The 24,086-nt window shown below is 37.0% G+C and overlaps 2 protein-coding genes and 1 pseudogene across 4 annotated transcripts; 1 reads left to right on the plus strand and 2 right to left on the minus strand.

Moving 5' to 3' along the window:
- Positions 1 to 4,201: 4,201 nt before the first annotated feature.
- Positions 4,202 to 7,403, minus strand: LOC112734213 (receptor protein kinase TMK1-like; annotated as a pseudogene).
- A 2,485-nt stretch (positions 7,404 to 9,888) lies between these two features.
- Positions 9,889 to 15,629, plus strand: LOC112734216 (26S proteasome non-ATPase regulatory subunit 1 homolog A). Its single transcript, XM_025783449.2, has 13 exons — positions 9,889 to 10,264; positions 10,709 to 10,778; positions 11,076 to 11,181; positions 11,375 to 11,483; positions 11,575 to 11,743; positions 11,916 to 12,388; positions 12,503 to 12,638; positions 12,746 to 12,994; positions 13,086 to 13,306; positions 13,386 to 13,644; positions 13,758 to 13,990; positions 14,060 to 14,573; positions 14,920 to 15,629. Exons 1-13 carry the CDS (start codon positions 10,119 to 10,121, stop codon positions 15,241 to 15,243), a joined length of 3,009 nt encoding a protein of 1,002 aa, XP_025639234.1. The 5' UTR covers positions 9,889 to 10,118; the 3' UTR covers positions 15,244 to 15,629.
- Positions 15,630 to 17,270: 1,641 nt separating this feature from the next.
- Positions 17,271 to 23,792, minus strand: LOC112734215 (histidine kinase 4). Of its 3 annotated transcripts, none has more exons than XM_025783446.3 (12): positions 23,106 to 23,792; positions 21,946 to 22,564; positions 21,632 to 21,865; positions 21,378 to 21,547; positions 20,416 to 20,634; positions 20,132 to 20,318; positions 19,990 to 20,041; positions 19,652 to 19,881; positions 19,409 to 19,507; positions 18,610 to 19,325; positions 18,016 to 18,519; positions 17,271 to 17,924 (listed from the first exon to the last, which is right to left on the minus strand). In XM_025783446.3, the coding sequence occupies exons 2-12, from the start codon at positions 22,318 to 22,320 to the stop codon at positions 17,684 to 17,686; spliced, it is 3,027 nt and encodes a 1,008-aa protein (XP_025639231.1). In that variant the 5' UTR covers positions 22,321 to 22,564; positions 23,106 to 23,792; the 3' UTR covers positions 17,271 to 17,683. The 3 variants fall into 3 exon arrangements, with proteins under 3 accessions (XP_025639231.1, XP_025639232.1, XP_025639233.1); XM_025783447.3 differs by having other exon boundaries at positions 21,946 to 22,390; positions 23,106 to 23,759; XM_025783448.3 differs by having other exon boundaries at positions 21,946 to 22,465; positions 23,106 to 23,759.
- Positions 23,793 to 24,086: the final 294 nt, after the last annotated feature.

Raw genomic sequence — 24,086 nt, forward strand, 5'->3', positions numbered from 1 at the left:
CAAGGTTTTGAGCTTTAAGGTCTTTAAAACCAAGACCTCCTTCATTTAGTGGGCGGGTCATAGTGTCCTAACTGATCCAGACCAGTCGCCTTTCATTTTCTTTTTGACTCCACCATAACTGAGTCAGTAAGGAATGAATATCGGAAATTAAACTGTCTGGTAATCTGAAGCAGGAGAGAGTGTAAATCGGGATGGCCTCCCCAATTGCCTTTAATAAAACTAATCTTCCCCCCAGCAAACAATAGGTTACGCTTCCAACCTTGAATTCTTTTCTGTACCTTCTCGTTAACCATGTTAAAAGTGGCTTTCTTTGATCTATTAACAACAGATGGCATCCTAAGATATTTATCTTGAGCTCCTATGTGTAAAATGTTTAAAGAGACAGCCAGATGAGCATGAGAGTCAAAAGGAGTGTTATGAATGAAAAGAAAAACTGCATATTTGCTAAGATTAACTTTCTGACCGCTAAAGCACTCGTACATAGTTAATAAATCAAGGATGTTTTCCACAAACAGTTGAATTAGCCTTACAAAAAAAATAATATAATTGTCTGTAAATAGAAGATGATTGACCTTAGGACAATGCCTGTTAATCTGAATGCCGTCAATGATACTGTTTTGTTTTGCTCTGTGTAGCAAGAAAGAGATACCTTATGCACAAAATAAGAAAAGATATGGAGAAAGAGGATCTCTTTGGCGGAGACCTCTTTGTGGTTTGAAAAAACCATAAGGTTATCCTTTCACAATCACAGAATAAGAAACATTCGTCACTAATTCACGAATCCAATTAATCCAAAGGGGATCAAATCCTATTTTCTCCAACATAAACTATAAAAAGTTCCACTCTACTCTGTCGTAGGCCTTACTCATATCCAATTTGAGGGTCATCTCATGTTCTAGACCTTATTTTTTGTTCTTGAGGTAATGCATACATTCATGGGCAATTAAGATATTATCAGATATCAGTTGGCCTTTAATAAAAGCACTCTGAGAAGGGATGATAAGTTTATGCATCATTCTTTGAAGTCTATGAACTATGACTTTAGAAATAATTTTATAAACTACAGAAGAAAGGCTAATTGGTCTCACTTGGGACATATCTTTAACATCTGGGACTTTTGGGATCAAACAAATTTGTGTGTGATTGAAACTTTTCAATATATGACCTCCTGTAAAGAACCCGTTAACTGCACGAAACACATCACTACTGACGATGTCCCAGTAATGTTGAAAGAATTTAGCTGTTATCCCATCATCTCTTGGGGCACTCTGAGGGTGAACACTGAAAGTAGCCCGTTTGACTTCCTCTATAGTAACCGGACGTCCAAGCCTTCGGTTCATGGAAGCTATAACCTTAGGGTTGAAGTCAGTGAATAATGAGCTTGGATCATTGTGACAAGAGGAGGACAAAATATCTCTAAAATAAGATTCCGCCACTGCTGCTATATCAGCATTTGAAGAAAGTAATTCGCCATGGTTTCCGGTCAAGTGCCAAATTTTATTCCGACGAGTACGGTTACAAAATTTATGGTGAAAGTAACTAGTATTTTGATCTCTCGCTTGAAGCCATCTGACCCTAGACTTCTCCTTCCAATATAATTCTTCATTATGAAGAGCATTTTCTAGCTTGCTTTCTAAATCTGAGATGATATTACCTCCATGGACCCCTACTGCCCGAAGCTCCTCCAATTGAGATTGAAGAGAATTAATTTCCTCTTTAGAGTTCATTCTATTAGACTGCTGCCATAAGACAAGACTGTGTCGACACTTCTTCAATTTTTGAAATAAAATAAATATAGGGCTGCCTTCTATTCTCTCCATCCATATCTCATTCACAATCTATCTTACCTCATTATTAGAACACCACCGTTCTTAAAATTTGAATCGTCGTTTAATTCTCTCTGTTCTCGGGTTTAAATAAGTGAGAAGAGAAGTATGATCTGATTTAGAAAGCTGAAGAACAGTAGTATTAGGAAATAGTTGCTGCCACTCAAAACCAACCAGCACACGGTCAAGCCATTCCTGAATTAAATTTGGACCAGATCTCTGATTTGACCATGTAAATGGTCTGCCTACCATTCCAATATCCATTAGAGAGCTGTCATTAATAAATAAATTAAAGGCTTCGATAGAAGCTGTTGACTTCACTCCCCCGCCCACATTTTCATTCTGGTTAGAAATAGTATTAAAATCTCCCATGATTGTCACTCGTCCTTGAAATGCTTGAATGATAGGTTGAAGAGTCTCATACTGTACTCGCCTACCTTGATCATGAGAGGTCAAATAAACTCCAATAATACCCCCAAGAAACATTAGTGCCCACTTCCACCATCGAGGTCACAATGTTCAGAACTAATAATCTGAACATTGCATCTCTCCTTCCATGCCAAAGCAAGGCCACCGGCAACTCTCGATGGATCCGCAATGAACCAAAACCGCAAGACTTAAGCTTTGCTTCCACTTGTCGAGGTTGGTTTTTGATTTCACAGAGAACAACAATCTCGAGAGAGTGGGATTTACAAATCCCTTTTAAATTGTGGATTGTTAGGGTCTCCCAAAATTCTGACAATTCTAAACTAATAGCTTTATGGCTCCTTGGGTGCCATTTGAAGGCTGACACCCTCAATCGTCACAGCATCATTAGAGTATTTCTCAAGACAAATATTTTTCATATTTTCGGCGCTCATTATAAAAACATGAAGAGTTTGGATGAAATTAGCACATAGATAAGATAATAGATTTACATGAGGGTGGATGGGATAAAAGAATGAAAGATTGATTAGAAAAAAGAAGGAATAGAAATCCTAGCATAGCACATTAAGAACCCTATTAGAAGAGCACTAAGAGTATGTACTCTGAGTATGCACATCAATTCCTTATAAAGTGCCTTTTAACATTTTCTATTTAATAACCGTGTATTTAGTTAAAGCAAAATTAAAAACAATGATAAATCTAGAAAATTAATAAAAATCGGTTAATAATTAATTATTACAAAATTTAAATATGTAATTTTTAAATATTTTAATATACAACTTTTTTTTTTAGCTTAGAATAAATAGCTAAAATAACTTACAATATGTTACCACATATATATTGTCATTTTCATTTTATATATTTCATCTTTAGTCGCTTATATATATATTATTTTTTTTCCAAAGATAGGGAAACTCGAATCCGCGACTTCTTAATAAATGAGTATGGAGAGATTATGCTATTTGAACTATAACTCATTGGCCACTTATATATTATTTTCATTGCATTCTTAAATGAATACGCATGTTGAAATAACAATATATGTCAATATCTATATGACTATATATCTATGTATATGTATATATCCCTAAATCTATCTATACAATAAATAATGAAAATACATTATATTTGGGGCATAACTTTTTTTTTCTAAGATACTTTTTATCATATATAAATTTTTTAAAAAAGATTGTATTATTTTTAAGACTTAAATCGAAGTTTTCTCTACTTAGAATATAAAAGATTTACTGGATTATTAACTAACCTCACATATATAAATATACTAGTGTTAATATAAATGGAAAGTAAAATGTTACCGCGGAAAATAGTATAATAGAAACCTCGAAAAAATATATTTAAACACAATTAACATAGTAAATATACATTAAAATTAGCTATTAAAATTAGATATTAAAATAAAATATAATTAAAATATAAAATACATATTTAAATTGAATTAAATTATATATCTATTAGATTAAGACTCACGCAATAATTGGAGAATTAAACTGACTATACTATATAATATATATTTGAAATATTATATTATTTAAAAATAAATTAGATAATATGTAAATTAATATTAAATTTAAAAGCTAATTTATAAAAAAATATTGTATAATATATTCATTTAGTAATTTAATTTATATATGATTCAATATTATAGGTGCGCAAATAACATTTTTACAACATTGTCTTTGTCTTTTTCTGCCTGCAGTCTTAGAAACAAATTAAACCAAAACAATATATAAGCATGTATTTTATCATCAAATGTTGCGTTGTTCCTTCATGACACAAAATTAATGTCTTCTATTTTTTTTTATTAGTATTTGTGATAGAACAATGCTTCTAATTCCATCGAGATAATGTATACCAAAAAAGTAACAGTAAACAGAAACTATTCTCAACACCTCTATCCTTTTGCATCCCATTGTTAAAAAATAAAAAAATAAAAAAATTGCTATCTTTTTTCTTCTTTCTTTTCTTATTTTTTCCCTAAGGTGAAGATGTTCTGCAAAGGGATGGAGGGTGTCATAGATGGTCAACTACACATACATTGCACTCAATCATTAAACAATAACAAAAAAAGAAAAAAAGAAAAAAATGTTAAATACAATAGTGAAGTTTAAGGTCATCGATGTCAAATGTTCTCTAACTTGGACGTCCATCTGAAGATCTGTATGAAGGTGCAATTCCAGATTGTGGAGGAGAACTATTTGAAGAAAAATCAAGAGTGCTATTTCCTTCAAATTGCTTCCACCTTTGAAGTGCTTCTAGCAATGTCATGTTAAAGTTTATTCCATATATTTCATCAACATTTGGTTCTGTAGGCTTCCACACCTCAATTAGAGGCGAAAGCACGTTCACCACATGGCTCATGTCAGGCCTTTGGTGTGGCTCCCTTACACAGCAATGGCCTGCTAATTCTGCAACAGTCTTGATGCTACTCAAGGTTTCCTCATCAGCTTCAATTGTCGAGTCGATGATGGTTCGAAATAAATCTTTGTCAAGTGGCATTCGACGAAACCATGAAACTAGGTGGAAATTCTCTTCTGGTCTACTTTCATCAAGTGCTTTCCTTCCAGTTATGAGCTCCATCAGAATTACCCCAAAACTATACACATCAACCTTTGTTGTAAGTCTTCCAGTGGCTGCATCATTTGGAATAAGACATATAAATACATATGCAGCTGTCTTAAGTTGATATTTGAAAATGATTAAATGGCAATTTAGTCAAACATCTAATCATTCTCATCTATCACTTGACATGAAGACATCTGTACTTGAGTTTTTACCGTGTAATAATGCGTCATAAATTAAATCAAGTGGCTAGTATAGTATAGATAAAAAAAATAAGCATTTAATATGTACCTACCTGCATACTCTGGTGCTAGATATCCAAAAGTTCTGGCAAGTCTGGTCTGAAACGAGGCTTTTCCTTGCGGAGCAAGGCGAACTAATCCAAAGTCAGCAACTTTAGCTCGCATATCATCGCCGAGCAAAATATTAGATGGTTTGAGATCCCTATGGATAAAAGTTTGTTGGGCTAAACCATGAAGATATTCAACACCTCTAGCAACATCCAAAGCAATAATGAGCCTTGTCTTCCATTCAAGTGGTTTTAACCCTTCATTTTCCCAGTGGAATAGATGTCTACTAAGAGTACCTTGAGGCATGTATTCATAAACAAGAAGTCTCTCATTTTCATCCAAGCAATACCCCATGAGATTAACCAAATTCCTGTGTCAAATCGTGACCACTGCCGTTTCAGCCATGAACTCATCTACTCCCTTCTCTGCCACTATTCCTGATTGCATCCTTTTAACTGCAATCCTTGTCCCATCATGCAATTTCCCTTTGTATACAGTGCCAAAGCCACCTTTTCCTAGCACGTTTTCTTCAGCAAAATTATTAGTCACTGCTTTCAAAACGTCAATTGAGATCAAAAGATTACCACTGGATTCAACTTGGTAAGCATTACTAGAAGGACTGAATACTTCTGCTCCTCCACCATGAACACCAGCACTTGCTATCTTTAATATGGCATTTCTATCACTAGATTGATTAGGGTGTATCACAATTGCGGTTGGATGTTGAAACTTTCTTGCATGCTTAGGCTTTTTGCGGCACAAGAACATATATATCAAAATCCCTGGAACAAGTAAGATAAAAATCCCAAGCAAATGATTATTATTGTATTGTCATCATCTTCAGAATCTGAGCTGGAAGAACTGGGTATATCCTTTCCAATATCAGGATTCCCATCTAATTTAAGAACTACACCATCCCGAAATTTAGGTACATTACCATATAAATTATTATTGGAAACATCTAATTCCTGCAAATGAGGCATAGTGGTAAGTTCAGTTGGTATTTTACTAGTAAAATTATTGTTTGAAAGAACCAACTTTGTGACAGATGTAAGGCTAGCAAAACTAGGAGAAATGGCACCTGACAAACCCATGCCTTGAAAGTTAACAACTGAAATGTTCCCACCTGAGCAAATTATCCCAAGCCATTTATTACCACATGGATCATTACCCCACCAAGTCTTAGCAAAAATCAGAGGATAACCCAAGGGCTCAATAGCAGATAGTAAAGCATTCACAACACTACTGCATGGTTCCCCAGGAATGGGTGTGCAGTATTGATTTCTCCCTTTATCCAAGTAATTGTCAACTCCTACACCATCTTTGAACTTGGGAGGGGACCCTTGAAAGAGATTGTTAGTTAAATTCACAACTTCCAAACTTGGAAGAGTGGTAAGTGAGAGTGGAATAACACCAGTCAACTGGTTGTCCCTTAAGTTCATATCATAGAGATGATTATGGTTTGACATGTCTGGTATAGGACCGGTAAATGCATTGCCATGAGCCCAAAATTGCTTAAGGGATGTCATGGTTTTCAATACAGAAATGGTACCGTTTAGTCTAGAGTTACCGTTGACCAAAACGGTCTCAATTGAACTACTACCAAGGCTTGGAGGCAAAGGACCTTCAAGAGAATTACCAGAAAGCCCCAAGAAAATCAAACCTGGGAAATGACCATTCTTGCTAAACAAGGCTTTGAGGAATCTGCCATGGAGGGAAAGGGATGTCGTCCATGTTCACTTCTTGCAAACTACCCAACCCTTTGAAGATGCCATTGGGTATGCTGTTGAATTTGTTGTCATGAATGATCAACTTTTGCACCGATTTGGGAAGATAAGGGAACGATCCTGTGAGACTGTTGCCTTGGCACTCCAAGTTTTGCAGTGCTGACAGCTTCTCAAGCTCCTTGGGGAGAGTGCCTTGAAGATTCTGGTTTCCGATTTGTATGGCAGTGACGCGTTTCGCCGAATCACATTGAATGCGCCTCCATTTGCATACGTCAGGGTCCGTCCATTGAAAGCTCATTGGAGCATTGATGGTGGTTTTCAGAATTCGAAGCACATCTGCATCACTGGCACTACGCTGACACCGACCCACACCAACCACCGTAAGAAGCGCTATGATGATGATCAATCCCCCTACAGCTTTCTGCATTGTGAAATCATAACAATGGAAACCTAGAACGATCCCCAAAGGGTTTAAGAAGAAAGTTTATTACATTGCATTGAACGAGGGGAAAACTCCCCTTTGTTGAGGGAAGAGAAAGGTCAGAGAAGGTGCAATTGGAAGAAGAGGCAGAGAAAGAGAGAAGGAAGGAATAGAACATTGTTTTGTTGTTTGATTGGGAAAAGAGATCGAAAATGGTGGAATTTGATGGCTTGCATTGCATGTTGTAAATCTCTGTCTTCGGAGGACACAGTGCACGTAAATCTATTGTACTAGCATGATAACTGGTGCAATTGCACAGGATCCATGTATTTTAAAAGGGAAAGTATGAGGAGCCAATAGAATATTTAAACAATGTCTACAATGGAGGTTTATGGAATATTAGAGATATAATCATTAGTGTTACCTTTTTTCATCAACTGAAACTTTTGGGATGAGTGGTATCATGACATAGTATTAGAACGCTAAATCCGAAAGGTCAAGAGTTCGATTTTTGGTGAACTCCAAAAACAGTTTATTATCCCTAGTACTCGGATGGTTATTCTAGATAGTATGGAAGATGTTCATTTTGTAACTCAATAAACCATTGTACACATTGTACAAATAGTCCATTGTCTCCCTAGTGAGATCCATTTTAAAAACTAAGATATAATTAAAATAAGTTGGATAAAAATACATATGTTATATTCATATTCAAAAAACAAAAAAAAAATTCTTATATTAAAGTAATATCACAGAATCTAATGATTACCATTTAAAATTGCTGAGGTGATGCCTTAGGTCGGTCGTGCCATCATAGAGATCCATATCGGAGATTTTAAAATTTCTTGGGACCCTGGCCTGCATCATCTCTTCTATGAATGGATCTTCTCCTCCGAAGAATTTTCTTCTCATTCCGCGTTGTTGGTCCGATTTCATAAATCAGCTTCTAATTTTAGAAGCTTTTTCTCGAGTTCCCTTCTACTTCGTACCCCTCTTCGCATATTTCTTTTGGCTTCCGTTTGTCACTTGATCTCCTGTTCAAGTTACTCCAACCGGCCATGATGTCCGTGTATGAGTCCCATAATCTCAGTTGGGTGTGGAGGTTCTTCGTTCTCAGGAGGGTGACTGTAGTCGTCGGCTATGAGGATTTCGTGATGTTTCTTCCCCATTACGATGACTTGTTCCTTCTTATCGTGGAGGTATCACAAGGGCTTGATCGTGGTTACGAGGTTCTGGCTCAGACTCATATGCAGTGTGTTCGTCTTCAAATTGCTCGTCTGCCATGATTAGGTATAGATTTTCAGGTCCCCGACAATAGCGCTAATATTCTGATGGTTACCTGAAACAGTGATTTGGGCCTAAACGTGAGGTACAGACTCCTTCTGAGATAGTGTCCAGCTTGTGCTTTGGGCCTGAACGTGAGGTACAGACTCCTTCTGAGATAGTGTCCGGCTTGTGCTGATGCCGAGGTGCTGGCCTTCCGAGTTCCTTGTGAGGAGGTGGGAGTGGTACCTACAAGAGACTCCAATACTTAAGTTAGCAAACAACTTTACGCAGGGTTTTAGTAGATTGGGTTCTGAATATACTTGAGGGTATCAGTGTATTTATAATAGAATAAATAACTACATTTTAGTGTAATACCTTTGATGGTGAATAACAGTTCCTTTTTTTTAGAAAAGTTGTTGAGATCTATCTTCTAAATAAGTGGAAGATATCTTAAGAATTAGTTATTCATTAAGATAAGTAGGATTAGGTTGGTTGTGATTCGGTGACCCAGTAGTTTAACCGGATTCATTACCAGTTCGGTTCTAATAACTATGCTTCAATCACCTTTATGGTTGATCAAAATATTGAATTAAATTGAAGTACTCACCACAAGATATTATTAATTTGATTTGGTAACTTTTTTTAAGAGATGGTTATATTTTTTAAAAAACAATAAATTTTTATTATATATTTAATAAATAAAAATATATTTATGCTTGTATTTTCTAAAAGTTGAAAATGTTCTTGAAGGATCAAATTTTTTTAAGTAAGAAAATTAATAAAATCGTAAAATGAATTTAATCACTCTCAAATTAATATAATGGGACTCATACATAATAAAAATTATAAATTCAATGATAATTAATTTTTCATTTTATTATTTTATTAATCTTTTTATTTTAAAATATATAAATTCGCTTTTAAAAGCACTTAAATTTTTTTTTAAATTAATATGAACTTATAAGAAATTTAATATAATTTTATATATTAATAAATATCTAAATTTATTTTTATATTTATATTTATTATTAATTTTTAAAATTTTAAAATTATTTATCAAATATAATTATTATTATTACTTATATTTATTAAAAGTTACTTTTTAAAAGATTATATTTCAAAACAAACTTTGATAAATTACTTTGGAATGCAAAATTTTTACAATCATATTAAGTGTATAATAAATTCAGTCGTTAAAAAAAATTAATATAAAATATATATTAAAATATAAAATAAATATTAAAAATAAATTAAATTATATATATTTATACATAAATATTAATTTTAGTGTTCAAATAATATTTTTGTCAAAAATTATCCAAAAAAAAAAGAAAAGGGGGATCATGTTCAAAATTTTGAATTAATTAAAACTAAAAAGAGGAAAAAAAGAAAAAGGAGCACCCATCAAATCCATCCAACTGATACATTTCGTGCTGAATAAGAATTGAAGATACTACTAAATAAACAAGGCGAAGAGTATTCTTAATTTCTTCCTTCCTTGTTCTGAGATCACCAATCCCTACGACCCCCAACCCAAAACCCTAACCCTAGCTATTCGAATTCTTCGTCTGAGAGCACAATCATGGCGACGACGCTGGTTAGTTCGGCCGGTGGGATGCTGGCGATGCTGAACGAGTCCCATCTCTCTCTCAAGCTTCACGCTCTCTCGAACCTCAACAACCTGGTTGACACATTCTGGCCCGAGATCTCAACCAGCGTCCCCCTCATGTACGCATTCTCTCGATCTCTCTCTTTCTGTGCTTCTGAATTTTTATTCTTTTTTTATTTGGGGTTTTCAGCTGCGTTTTCTTTGCCGAGGGTTTGAGCTGTTTCGCACGTTTATTTTTAATCAAGGTGAAAGCAGTTTGGTTTGAATTGCAACAATCCTTACTCAAAATTTAGGTAGTTCATGAAAGAAAATTTGTCTAGTTTTATGGGCAGAAGGTTTAAGTTTTAATTATATTTTAGTAGTGAAGCTCCACTTACACAGGGGTCCATTGCATTCGATGTAGGGACTGAACTCCCATACGCATTTAGTTGTTGCAATAACACGCCACCAATCAATTTAGTGTTCAAATTTAGGGCTTTTCTAGGTAGTTCATGTTAAAATTGTTGGTTGAAGGCTTTTTGAAGATTGTTGAAGATTTATGTTCTGTTTTACCTGTCAAACAGAGAGAGTCTGTATGAGGATGAGGAGTTTGATCAACACCAAAGGCAACTTGCTGCACTTCTTGTATCCAAGGTATTATTGCTCTGCCAAGTTTTGTACAAGTTTCTTCCATTGAGGAAATTATGTTGCTTATTTGAACAAGCTTCAAATATCCTGGTTGTCACGGTTCCGCCTGTCATAGTATTTGAGATTTGAGATATGCAGAAAGAAACCTGGACTTCCTCCTTTTTGATTTTGCTGATATCTATAGCAGTCATCAGGGGAACATATGTGTTCTTACTTAAACTAAAATTGTATTATTAGATGCTGAAGTTGGTTTTGGGGTATATTTTTTATGATCTAATTTTGCTTTGCTTCTTGTTCTTTCAGGTCTTCTATTACTTGGGTGAACTAAATGATTCCTTATCTTATGCCCTTGGAGCTGGTCCTCTGTTCAATGTTTCAGAAGATTCTGACTATGTGCATACTCTTCTTGGTAAGAATTATCCCCCCCCCCCCCCTATTTTCTTTTATGAAAGCAAGGTGTGATTGGTAATATGGATCACTCATTTTAATTAGTTTTAGACAAAATGATTAACGTGAGTTAATTTTGAGCTATATAATCATGAAGGTTCAAAATTCTAGATGGAATCTGATGGACATTTTATTCTCTTTCTTTTGTCTGGCAGCTAAGGCCATAGATGAATATGCCAGTCTTAAGAATAAGGCAGCAGAGTCAAGTGAATCTGTTACGGTGGACCCCAGGTTGGAAGCAATCGTGGAGAGAATGTTGGATAAGTATGCAAGCTGTAATCATTCTTCTGATGTTTGTATTAAATTATTCCTTAATTGTTGGAGTTCCTTCACGTGTTGCTTTCCCCTCGTTTAGGTGTATCGTAGATGGTAAATACCAGCAAGCTATGGGAACTGCCATTGAATGCAGGAGGTTGGATAAACTAGAAGAAGCAATTACAAGGAGTGACAACATTCAAGGAACTCTCTCATATTGCATATATGTCTCTCATTCCTTTGTGAATCTTCGGGAATACAGACAGGAGGTTAGTGAAATGAAAATTTTCTAGTCATGTTAAAGTTCTCTACTGCAATACATATCATGCATGTGGTAAATGAATTATGTTTTTTGGCAACTTTTTAGTGTGAAAATGTGAGACACATTTTAACACTGCTGTCTCATGAAGGTTTGCATTGATTGTTTTTCTGTTTGTTCAGGTTCTCCGTCTCCTTGTTAAAGTTTATCAAAAGCTTCCTTCACCAGATTATCTGAGCATTTGTCAATGTCTTATGTTCTTGGATGAGCCAGAGGGTGTTGCAAGCATCCTGGAAAAGCTTTTACGATCTGAAAACAAAGATGATGCTCTGTTGGCATTTCAAATAGCGTTCGATTTGGTGGAGAATGAGCACCAAGCTTTTCTTCTAAATGTTAGAGATCGCCTTGCTCCACCCAAGTCTCAGTCTTCAACATCTACTCAAGCAAAGCCAAATGACATAGGTTCGGAACAGAATGCTACAGCGAGTGGTCCGGATGACGTTCAAATGACAGAGGGTGATTCAGCTTCTGTTGTCAGTGTACCTGAAGATCCAAGCGAAACCTTGTATGCTGAGAGGCTAACCAAAATAAAGGGAATACTGTCTGGGGAAACTTCAATACAATTGACTCTGCAGTTCCTGTACAGTCATAACAAGTGAGGCAATTTTCTTTAGTAATATTTTAGTATACATTCCTTTCCTTGTTGGTTTTAGGTTCCTTCAGATAGCATATTGGTTCTTATACTGCTTTGGCTGTTTAATGAATTTAGATCCGACCTCCTTATTCTGAAGACAATCAAGCAGTCTGTGGAAATGAGGAATAGTGTCTGCCACAGTGCTACAATATATGCCAATGCAATAATGCATGCTGGAACTACTGTAGATACTTTCCTCAGGGAAAATTTGGTTAGTCGTTGTAGCTTATTTTGTTTGTCACTTTCCTTCTCCCCTTGTTTTCCTTGGAAGTGTGATTGCTTTCAATTCTGAAGATATTTGTCCCTGGAATAAATTAGGATTGGTTGAGCCGAGCAACTAATTGGGCCAAATTTAGCGCAACAGCTGGTCTTGGTGTTATCCACAGAGGCCATTTGCAGCAAGGAAGGTCACTAATGGCACCTTACTTGCCTCAGGGTGGGACTGGTGGAGGTGGTAGTCCATACTCCGAAGGTGGTGCTCTCTATGCGCTTGGTCTTATTCATGCTAACCATGGAGAGGGAATCAAACAATTTCTTCGTGATAGCCTGCGTAGTACTTCTGTAGAGGTGCTCATAACTAGTATAACTAATAATTTTGCTTTGATGTCGAAAAATAATTAGCCTTTGATTATACTTTAACATAAGTTTTATGGGGCAGGTTATTCAACATGGTGCATGTCTGGGTCTTGGATTGGCATCCCTAGGAACAGCTGATGAGGATATTTATGAAGAAATAAAGAATGTTCTATACACTGATAGTGCTGTAGCTGGTGAAGCTGCTGGTATCAGTATGGGATTACTCATGGTTGGAACAGGAAGTGATAAGGCAAATGAAATGCTTACTTATGCACATGAAACACAGCATGAAAAGATTATTAGGTAAAAGTGCTCCAACTGACGAGTTGTTAAGCCATGGCTTCTCTTTTGCCGATCTTTATTTGGTGTCTTAATGTTTCAGGGGATTAGCATTGGGCATAGCTCTTACGGTTTATGGTAGAGAAGAAGAAGCAGACACTCTGATTGAGCAGATGACACGGGATCAGGATCCAATATTACGCTATGGTGGCATGTATGCATTGGCCCTGGCTTATAGGGGAACCGCAAACAATAAGGCCATTCGGCAGTTGCTGCACTTTGCTGTGTCTGATGTTAGCGATGATGTCAGGAGGACTGCAGTTCTAGCATTAGGATTTGTGCTGTACTCTGATCCAGAGCAGGTTAGTACTTTCCTTTCTTCTTATTATCACTTGTTATGAACTTGTTTTCCTCTGGCTCTGTGATTTCTTCAAGAAATTTTGTTGAGATGCCATGCTACTTTCTTAAATTGCAGACTCCAAGAATCGTTTCCCTCCTATCTGAATCTTACAATCCTCATGTTCGATATGGAGCGGCCCTTGCAGTGGGCATTTCCTGTGCGGGCACGGGTCTTAGTGAGGCTATATCTTTGTTGGAACCATTGACATCGGATGTTGTTGATTTTGTTCGTCAAGGTGCTCTTATAGCGATGGCTATGGTCATGGTTCAGATCAGTGAAGCTAGTGATTCCCGTGTTGGAACATTTAGGTAAGGCATTCACCTTCTTTGAGCATTGGATTAATTGATATCTTGTCTGACTTACTAGTATTCTTCTAGGCGGCAATTGGAGAAAATCATTCTGGACAAGCATGAGGATACCATGAGCAAGATGGGTGCAATCTTGGCCTCTGGGATCCTTGATGCAGGTGGAAGAAACGTGACCATAAGACTACTCTCCAAGACAAAACATGATAAGATTACTGCAGTGGTTGGTCTTGCAGTTTTCAGCCAGTTTTGGTATTGGTACCCTCTGATCTATTTCATAAGCTTGGCTTTTTCACCCACAGCCTTTATTGGTTTGAACTATGATCTTAAGTCTCCAAAGTTTGAGTTCCTATCACATGCAAAACCTTCACTCTTTGAATACCCAAAGCCCACCACTGTTCCCACCACTACATCAGCTGTGAAACTTCCCACTGCTGTTCTGTCTACATCAGCTAAGGCCAAAGCAAGGGCTAAGAAAGCTGAAGAACAGAAGGCTAATGCTGAAATTTCATCTGAGTCTGCATCAGTTGCTTCAGGAACTGGGAAGGGGAAGTCTTCAAGTGAAAAGGATGGAGACGCCATGCAGGTGTGTTTATTATAAATGAAGGCTTCTTTAGAACACTCTGAATTAAAAGCTGAAAACAATGTTTTTTATTTTCGTAGTTTTTTAAACCTAGAATCCTGAAATTGGAAAACCGAATGAATACATGGTTTAATTTTAGTATTGAAAACATGAAATGTAAACAGAAAACATGTTTTGGAATTAAGCTGACTCCAGTGTTTTTCATCTCTTGTAAAATTAGCCCTATATAATAACATCTTGTTGATTACACTGTATTATTGTCTCAGATACATGCACCCTTACATGTATGCTTGAGATGAACTATCTAATTTGTAGATGTAAAGACATAACTTTCTTTAATTTTTTGAAGGTGGATAGCCCAGTGGATAAGAAATCAGAGCCCGAGCCTTCATTCGAGATTCTTACAAATCCAGCCAGGGTGGTTCCTGCCCAGGAGAAGTTTATTAAGTTTATGCAGGACAGCAGATACGTGCCAGTTAAGTTGGCACCTTCAGGATTTGTGCTTCTTAAAGACTTGCGCCCCAGTGAGCCTGAAGTGCTCTCTCTCACAGACACACCCTCATCTACCACGTCAGCTGCTGGTGGTTCAGCAGCAGGGTTGCAGAGTTCTGCATCAGCAATGGCTGTTGACGAGGAACCTCAACCACCTCAGCCATTTGAGTACACCTCCTAGGTCCGGCACTGATTAGCAAAGCTCAAATTTGCGGTGGTTAGATAATTGGTTCTCCAGAGGAAAAGCAGCTACACAAATGGTTCAAGCGACTACACTGTACTCCCCCTTGAAGCTGATGATCCGGGGCATGGAATTTTTTTGTTCTTAATTTGCCGATGGTGTGGTCTTTTTGCTCCATTTTGTGGTTAATCTGTGAACTGGTTCTTACTATATTTTGGAACTGAGGGACAGAAGCAGTGTGCGGCCAGACCCAAAGATTTAATGTTTCTGTCATATTCCTTTTGTATTTGAAGGGTTCTCTTCTCCAATTACTGGTCACTAAATGGCGGCCAAAGATTCTGTGTGTAGGGTGGTGGCATTGTTAAGATTTATTTTCTCATTCTAAACGTCGCAACCTTTTTATCCTTTATCGTATTTTCCACGGTGAAACCAACGAATCTCAAGTTACGTGCATTCACCATGATATGGTGGTACAAACGACTAAGTACGAACTACAATCATAGCGCTGGTTAGATACAAAGTTTTCCATAGTCTTAATTGAAATGAACTATCATTACGACTACAAAAGGTGTGCAAATCAGTTTGTTCAGGGATTAGATTAAATGATTCGACTTCCGAGTACTTACTCTATAATGCCATATGCCTTATCGTGCATCATATGCGAGTTAATTAATCATTCTAGTAGGGATTGATGCTCTTTTATGGTTGCAGTTCTGCACCTTCTCGCCTTGATCGCTACTCCTATGCTCCAATTATGTCTTACTAGTCGGTTTGAAATGAAAGGCAAATCTTTAACATTTTCTCTCTATTTCAGACATTACTTGAAAGGTGACATAAGCTAAACAGTAAATTTTTTTCCCCTTAATTAAAAAAATTTGGATTCAATTTTCTAAAATAATAAAATTATATATGTATATACTTTTGAAGCACTGGATAATTGTGGGAGTAGCCATGCTTGCTATCTAAACAGCATTTTGTACGCAAACGATTTTTACCAAAGAGATGACGTTGTCCAGCTCATAATGAACAGGAAAGGATGCTGTCAACGTCAGAGTTATTGATTTTCAATATAAGTGAAAAACTAAACAGATGAAAACTCATCAGGGTGCTAATATGTCCGGTTGATTTTGAACCGAGAAGATCTTGGTTAATGATAATGAACTCAAAAGGGTAAACAGAAGAAAACGTAATTTCGATCACGTTCTTTACTTGGGTAATCAATTCTCAACAACCGCTTTTCAATTTCAGCAATTAGATATTTTATTTAGCAACATAACAACCATACATCAAAATTACATAACTTGAGCTCGAAAGGGAATAAAACGAAACACAGGTACGTAGCTACTTGTTATGGTGGTGAGTTATGGGAAGCTTGTCTTTTATCTTCTCTATTATTCCTTTCTTCTTGTGTTTGTGCTGCTCTACTTCATTTACACCCACTGCATCATGATGAAATGCACCACCACCACCACCACCACCACCTGTGGTATCACTGTATTCATTTGCTGCTATGCCAGCGGTGTCGCCGCTCAGGTCCATTTCCTTCTGAATTGGATCCGTGCTTGCACTTGAAGTAACTGCACCATACTGGTTTTGATAGTGCGCCATTCTTGGATAACAAGCTATTGAATTGTAACTAGTGGAGTTAGGTTAGGGTTTATATTAGAGGGAGTTGCTCACTGCCTCGTCACTCTAACTGCTACTAGGTATTGACACGTGCCACTTCACACAGGCCACGTGTCCGTCACCCCATGTGCTACTAGGTTCAGATCTTCTAGTTGCAGAACACGTCTGCTGTATTCATTTTAACATGCATTTAGTTTATTTATGCGATCAATTTCAAGAGTATCTATGGAATATTTATAAATAATAATAACTAGCTAACTAGTCCAATGATATTTAATCTATTTCATTATTAAAAGTGATGATCATCGATCTAGTTGTTGGATAGGATCTCCTTATGGTTGCAATTCAAGATATGACCGGAAATGCATGTGGTCCCAGCAACAACAATAACATTGAAAGAATTAAAAAGAATAAGAGAACCATATGAATATATATGATGGCAAATGTTTCATAATGAATCAAACCACTCTGCCAGAGATGCCTACAGACTAAGCAACAACCTCCCTTCTGAATATAATAGCCAAATCCTGTCCAAAGATAATAATTTAATAGGGAAAGAAAAAACCTATTAAGAAAAAGAAAAATATTGAATTTACATAATTTGACTCATCCCTTTAGAGAACCTGTACACAAGGAGGGGATGGATTGTTATGTGGTATACATTCAAACTCAGCTGGTTAGATATTATAACTTGATTCTTTTGTATCATCAAGAATCCTTAGGAACCAAACCAACTGTTACAGCTCCATATGCATGATGAAAGCTTCATAAATCATTAAAAAAAAGAAAGAATGGCAGCCTCCAAAACTTGATGTCATGAGGCTGCTGAGATATGCTTTGACTTGAAAAACTTTGCAACTGCTTGATAGAGATTCTCTTCCTCAAACGGCTTTGATACATATCCATCCATCCCGCACTTCAAGCACTCTTCATAAGTAGCATGGATAACATCAGCTGTCATAGCCAATATCGGTAAGTGGGGGTGCTCATCGCCGTTCGTCAGTTGCTCGTTCGCCTTGCTCTCCATCATTCGAATTCGACGAGTTGCCTCAAACCTGCAAAATTCATCAAGTGGTAATCAATGCAATGCAATGCAATGCAAGGAGAATCAGCAGCAGTAGCAGCAATGAATGCAAAGAAACATACCCGTCCATTTCTGGCATTTGAATATCCATGAAACAAGCATCAAAATTGTGAGGCAACTGAAGCATCTCAAGAGCAACTTTGCCACTTTCAGCACACTTCACATCAGCTCCAAACTTCTTTAATGCACCGGCGGCGACCCTCCTGTTTACAATATTGTCATCAACCACCAACATTTTCTTTCCACAAAGAAGGCTTTTTAGGAAAGTTGAGCCATTTGGCATGTCTTTCCCAAGCTGCCTCTTCTTTCCCATCCCCAGAACTTGCTGCAGACAAGCAGCCACCATACTTGCTCTCAGAGGCTTCATGATCACCGTGTCGCTGAAACCTGTGGCTTTGGCTCTATCGAATTCGGCATTACTAATATTGGTTGCAAGAAGTATCATTTGGGGTATCTTCAACATGTGACCATTCTTTTTCCAATCTAGTTGCCAGATATTGAAAACTCCATCCTCTCCCGAAAACCATGAATCCTTCTCAACCAAAACAATATCAGGCTGAAATAATCTGCCACATCCAATTATTTGAACTTCAGTGAATGTACTCAATTACAAAACATAAAAGATAGTAAACATCAAAAAGGAAATTGAAGCTTACCCTGAAGTTAAAGAACCATTCTTCCCACATAACAAAACAACCTTTTTAATGTGGTTTGCAACTTTAGCTTGAATACCAAGTCTCGTCAAATGGTATCTTGTGACAGCAGCTCTAACAGGTTTTCCATCAACCACTATAGCTTTAAGCCCTCTAAAACTAGAAGGAAGATCTTCCACGTTCAGCTTCTTCACATCTGTTTTTGAATTTTTATTGAACGTCCCAAAGTTTGCAGTAAATGAAAATGTACTCCCAACTTGGGGTCGGCTTATGAAGTTTATCTGACCACCCATTAGTTCCACCAGACACTTACTAATACTCAAGCCAATCCCGGTACCACCATAGTGTCGTGACGTCGAGCTATCTGCCTGCACAAAAGGCATGAAAATCCTATCCTGGGCCGAGAAAGGAATTCCAATTCCAGTGTCCTCCACACACACCATTAAAGTAACTTGCTCATAGCATTCACTTGAGGCCACCTTCTTCACCAAACCATCAAACAAAAATTCCTCATCAGCAATTAGATGCTTGAAATTATCCCAGTTGTTCCGTTCATCAGCAGCTTCACACCCACTCAGAGTTTTTGAATTACAACCCCCGGATATATGCCCAACTTCATCTGTTTCTCCATTTTGATAAGTCTCACATGTTCCATTCATTGTGGGCTTTCTACTTTCTGCTAGATGAACTTTGACAAATATATGTCCTCGTTCAGTGAACTGCAACAAATTTATACTTGTCAGTCACTACCTTGCAAAGAAATTAATACAACATGCATATTAATAATACAATATACACTTACTTTAACCGAGTTGCCAACAAGATTTGTTATTATTTGTCTGAATCTCCCAGGATCTCCCATAACAATGTCTGGAACTTTATCAGAAACAAACACTGCCAACTATAATTCCCAAAACAATTTAAAAGTCAAAATTGGAAGAATAGCAACCATGTGGAAAATGAAATAAGATCATTAGTTAAAGAAAAGGAATCAGAATTATCAAATTCTGAAGCTTGCATGAATCAAAACAACCTTAGGCCTTACCTCTAAACCTTTATGCCTAGACTTCTCAGAAAAAAGTGAGAGGACGTCATCAAGAATGGAACGGATGTCAAATGGAACAGCTTCAAGCTCTAACTTGCCAGCCTCAATTTTAGCACGATCAAGCACCTCATTTATTAGTGTTATCAGTGCCTTTCCACATGCTTGAGCTGTCTGAGCATAATCTCGCTGGGTTGAAGTCAACTCTGTATCTAAAAGCAGACCAAGCATTCCTACAGTGATATGATTTTAATGACAGCATCAGTAACATAAACATTGAAGGGATCAAAACATGTTATAAATTAAATAATAATGAAAGAGAGCAAGAAACTTGATGTTACCTAAAATTCCATTCATGGGAGTTCTAATTTCATGGGACACAGTAGCTAGAAACTGGCAATAACAACAAAGTATCATCTTTCGCAATCAGTATGCAATCTGGGGAAACAACAAAACATGCTAACAATATGCAAGGTACAGTACCTGTGACTTGGCAACATCAGCTGCTTCCGCGAGCACTTTCAACTCCTCCATTTCCTGGTAATCATCCTCTACTTTGACAATATGAATTCCAGCACCATACAAAATGTAACCAATTAATAAGAGGATCACAAAGGATAGGAATACTGTGGTAAGTGCCATCCAATTAGTTGGTGCCTTCTGATGATACCTGTTCAAAAACTAGAAGATAAGTATCTAGTAACAAAAGATTAGAAATCATTTCTTTCCTTTCAGAAAATGTACAGAAGACAGAACAAACTACCTACCTACATATCATCGTATGATTCCTGTAAGGATCTCCAAAATCAAGGTTACTTTCATGGACAAGTGACATGTCACCTTTTTCATTTTGGCTCCCATACATGATCAGGTGGGTAGAAGAGTTTGTAACATCATATACATTCACCAAAATTGCTTGGTTACCAGCAAGCTGACCGAGTAAATTCTCCACAAGGGACTCAACATCAAAGGATCCTCCGACATATCTGCTTCAATCAGAAAGTTTGTTGAACTCATTGTACCAGTAGGCAGTTCACAGTAAAAAGTAAGCAACCAGAGTGAACTAAAAGTAACTGACTAGTCCACTGATGTGATTATGGGATTTGAACTAAATATTGTACAGGACATGAATACAAAGCAGACATGTTGCATTTAAGGATATGAAATGAAAAACAAAGTGTAATCAAAAGCAAGCCTAATAATCGAGAATGCAACTGTTATCTTCCCATTGGCTAAATAGTATTCTGCCATTTGCCAAGGGGCGCAATGAATGTAGCATTGACAAACAAACGTGATCATGGATGCATATTACAACAGCTCCGTAACTCCATGAATTGTGAGTGAAGCAAAAGCTGTCACAGTATTTGGTTATCACTGGAAGCAATGAGGCCATAATTGACAAAGTCACCTGTGTTATGTTGGACAGTTGGAGCCTGTCTTCATGGTGTATGAATTGAAATGTTTACACTAGTGCAATCAAAAGGACTATCAATTAATTGAGAATTGAACCAAGAAGTTGTCCTTAAAATTCTCTTTTATGGAGAAAAAATCTCTTTTTAAGTTGAATTAAGAAAGTTTTAATTATTATTCTTTGGCGAAAAAAATCCAAACAATTAAAATAATATTTAATTACTGCCTCAATGGAGCATTTTAGAAATGGAAAATACTCCTCATATATCCAAGAAATAAACTTGAGAAACCAAGAAGAAGTGAAAACGAGGAAGCATACCCTGCTGTTGCTTTAATGCGTTCTTCCAATGTTGGATTTGGAGGAAGCTTAGATTTGTAAACAGGAAATGTTAAAACCACACCAAGATGATGAGACCCTAAAAGCCTAAAGGGGCTTGTCAGAACGGCTTTTCCAGTGGCCCTGGCCCTTAAAATATTCTCTCTATCCTCCTAAATCATGCAAATGAATTGCAATTAAAAGAAGAAAAAAGATAAAAACAAGATGTGCACTACAAAACTAAGGTTGTTAATTACCTTCCCGGACATCATATCAAGAGATTCAAGGTAGGAAAGGGTTTCCTGGGCAAAGATCACCGGTGCATACTCGTCTCTGAGCTGTGAGGGCTCTCTCTCCATTGTCTTTATAATCCATCCATGTTGCTTCTCAAATCTTTCCCTCTCAGAATGTACCACTCTTTGAGCATAAGCCACCCCACTCAACAATGGCCTTTCAAATGCTGTCCTAGCTGTATATTCTGCAAAGGTTTCCTGAAGGCAAATAAACAATACACATATAAAAACCATAAACAGATAAGCGAAAGTGGAATTGAAAGATCGAAAGCACGAACCTGGTCAATGGCAGAGGGGTGTCTGTAGTAATGGAAGGTTGAAACAAGGATGGCAAGGGCATGAACATGGTTGACACTAACACTGAATTGATCTTGCAGCATTCTTGCCCTTTGGTCACACTGGCTTTCTAGACCCTCCTTCCTCCTCACCTTGGCATCAGCATCCATTTTGTTGAAGATAAACCAACAAAAGTAAGCCATCACAAGGGTCCACAGAAGCAGAAACAGTGGAATCAAAGCCCTGTTTTTTTGAATTAAAGTGTACTTTCTCTTTTGGCTCCCATTTTGCTCATGCATCCTCAAAGCCACAGGGACATGGTGCTTCTGCATCACCATCTGCATCTCCTGAATCTTCATCTTCAACCCAAGCCCCATCAGAAAGAAGAAAAATCTCCCTTTGCCTAGTTCTTACGGGCTTCTGCTATGTCCCCTTCACTCTTCATATCTATTAGGAGGAGATTGGAGAAGAAGTCCCAAGGATCAGTATGATGAGCGCTTAAATAAGAGGACTTCACTTTGTCTTCAAAAGTTGAAAGAAAAAGGTTACAGAACAAAACTCCAAGCAAAAAAGCATCATTACAGCATTGTTTTGCGTGATTCAAACCTCAGAAAGGAGAACCTAAAAAGCAAACCAAGCATGATGTATGAGTAGCCAAATAATTCCCCCTCTTATTTTTCTCCCCTTAAGAAGCAAACCCCATTTCAGAAACTACCCCAAAATAAAAATGCCAAGAAGAAAGAAAGGAAGAATATAAAACAAGGAAAAAATCACATTCAGAATCAGAAAGGTGAGAGAGACAAGCATGGGTCTCAAAAGATGGAAAACAGCTCAAATTTCAAAGGAACCACCTTTGGCTCTCTCTTTCTCTCTCTCTCTCTCTCTATTCAATTAAGTGTGATTTTTTAACAGAGTTTTGGGATTTAAGGATGACATTAAAAAAATGAAACATGATGCATAGGCGTGAAAACTATTGTTGGAGTCGAGGACAAAGCATGAGCACGTTCACACACTCACCCCTACCTTCCATATATAATAATCAAAACAAGAGATTGACCCCATAAACACCATACAGCGAAGCACACTACCCAATGAAGGAGAGAGAGAACGAAAGAAGATGGGAGGGGGTTGTTGAGATTTTTGAAGGAGAGACAATGTTTACCTGTACATGGTACAATGAACATTTCGAACCACCTTGCTTTGTTTTCTGATCTGCCCTTTTTTTAGTTTTTCTCTCTCTCTCTCTTGTTTGTTTTACTTTTCTTTGTTTAATTTAGAAACTGAATCCAATTTTTATGTTTTCACAGATACGCTCTTGTCCCCCTTCAACTCCTCAGAAACCAAAAAATAATATAGTCAAGCCTTCTTCTTCTCTCTCTACCTTTCTTCAAGAATACTGAATACTAGTAGCAATGCATTCCTTGTTTTCACACCCAAGGTACCATCTTTTTGCACTGCTGAGTTCTCGTGACCAACTTGGTTGCTTCAGAGCAAACCCAATATTTCAAAGAATGAAAAAAACAAGAAATAAAAGAAGCAGCTTTTTTGGACCAGTGAGTGAGTGCTCAAATCCAATTTCCCACTTTGAAACACAACACAATCGTGTAATACGAATCACTTTCTATTTTTCATTTTTTCTTCCTCGCCTGAATCACTCACTTCCACTTCATCGATTCCTTGTATTTTTGTGAGCTTTCAATGTTGAAGATTTGGAAGGGAGGGAAAGAAAGAGAAAGAGAGAAAGAAAGAAAGAAAGAAAGAAGAGTAAGAGAGAGAAAATGGAAAACGGGAAATCTCAATCACAAATCTGAACGATAATGACATGGCGACAAAGCGCGATCTTATTCCCGGTGAATTTCCAAGAATGCCCTTCATTTCTACGAGGAATTGCGTACTTACCTTTTTTTGAGGTACTGTAATTGATCCTTAGTTAGTGTAATAATGGAATTAGTTGCCATGTAATCACTAATGTAACTTGCATTAATTAAGTAACACTTCTTAATTTTCTGTAACATTATATAATATTCACTCTTCAGGGTAGTTAGTTAATTTAGTTACTTCATTTAATACTTTTTCTGAATTTCTCTTCTTGGTCAAACCAACTCTTACAGGTTCCTTGCTTTTACTACACTTTGACTCATTC

Source organism: Arachis hypogaea, chromosome 3, assembly GCF_003086295.3.
Source record: "Arachis hypogaea cultivar Tifrunner chromosome 3, arahy.Tifrunner.gnm2.J5K5, whole genome shotgun sequence".
NCBI classification, from domain to species: Eukaryota; Viridiplantae; Streptophyta; class Magnoliopsida; order Fabales; family Fabaceae; genus Arachis; species Arachis hypogaea.

Coding starts and splice junctions, on each gene's coding strand:
- LOC112734215 (XM_025783446.3), bottom strand. CDS start 22,320: ATGGGGCTTGGGTTGAAGATGAAGATTCAGGAGATGCAGATGGTGATG. Junction 19,882..19,989: donor TCCCATGAATGGAATTTTAG/GTAACATCAAGT, acceptor ATATCACTGTAG/GAATGCTTGGTCTGCTTTTA. Junction 18,520..18,609: donor AATGGTTCTTTAACTTCAGG/GTAAGCTTCAAT, acceptor TGGATGTGGCAG/ATTATTTCAGCCTGATATTG.
- LOC112734216 (XM_025783449.2), top strand. CDS start 10,119: ATGGCGACGACGCTGGTTAGTTCGGCCGGTGGGATGCTGGCGATGCTG. Junction 12,389..12,502: donor TTCCTGTACAGTCATAACAA/GTGAGGCAATTT, acceptor TAATGAATTTAG/ATCCGACCTCCTTATTCTGA. Junction 12,639..12,745: donor CTTTCCTCAGGGAAAATTTG/GTTAGTCGTTGT, acceptor GGAATAAATTAG/GATTGGTTGAGCCGAGCAAC.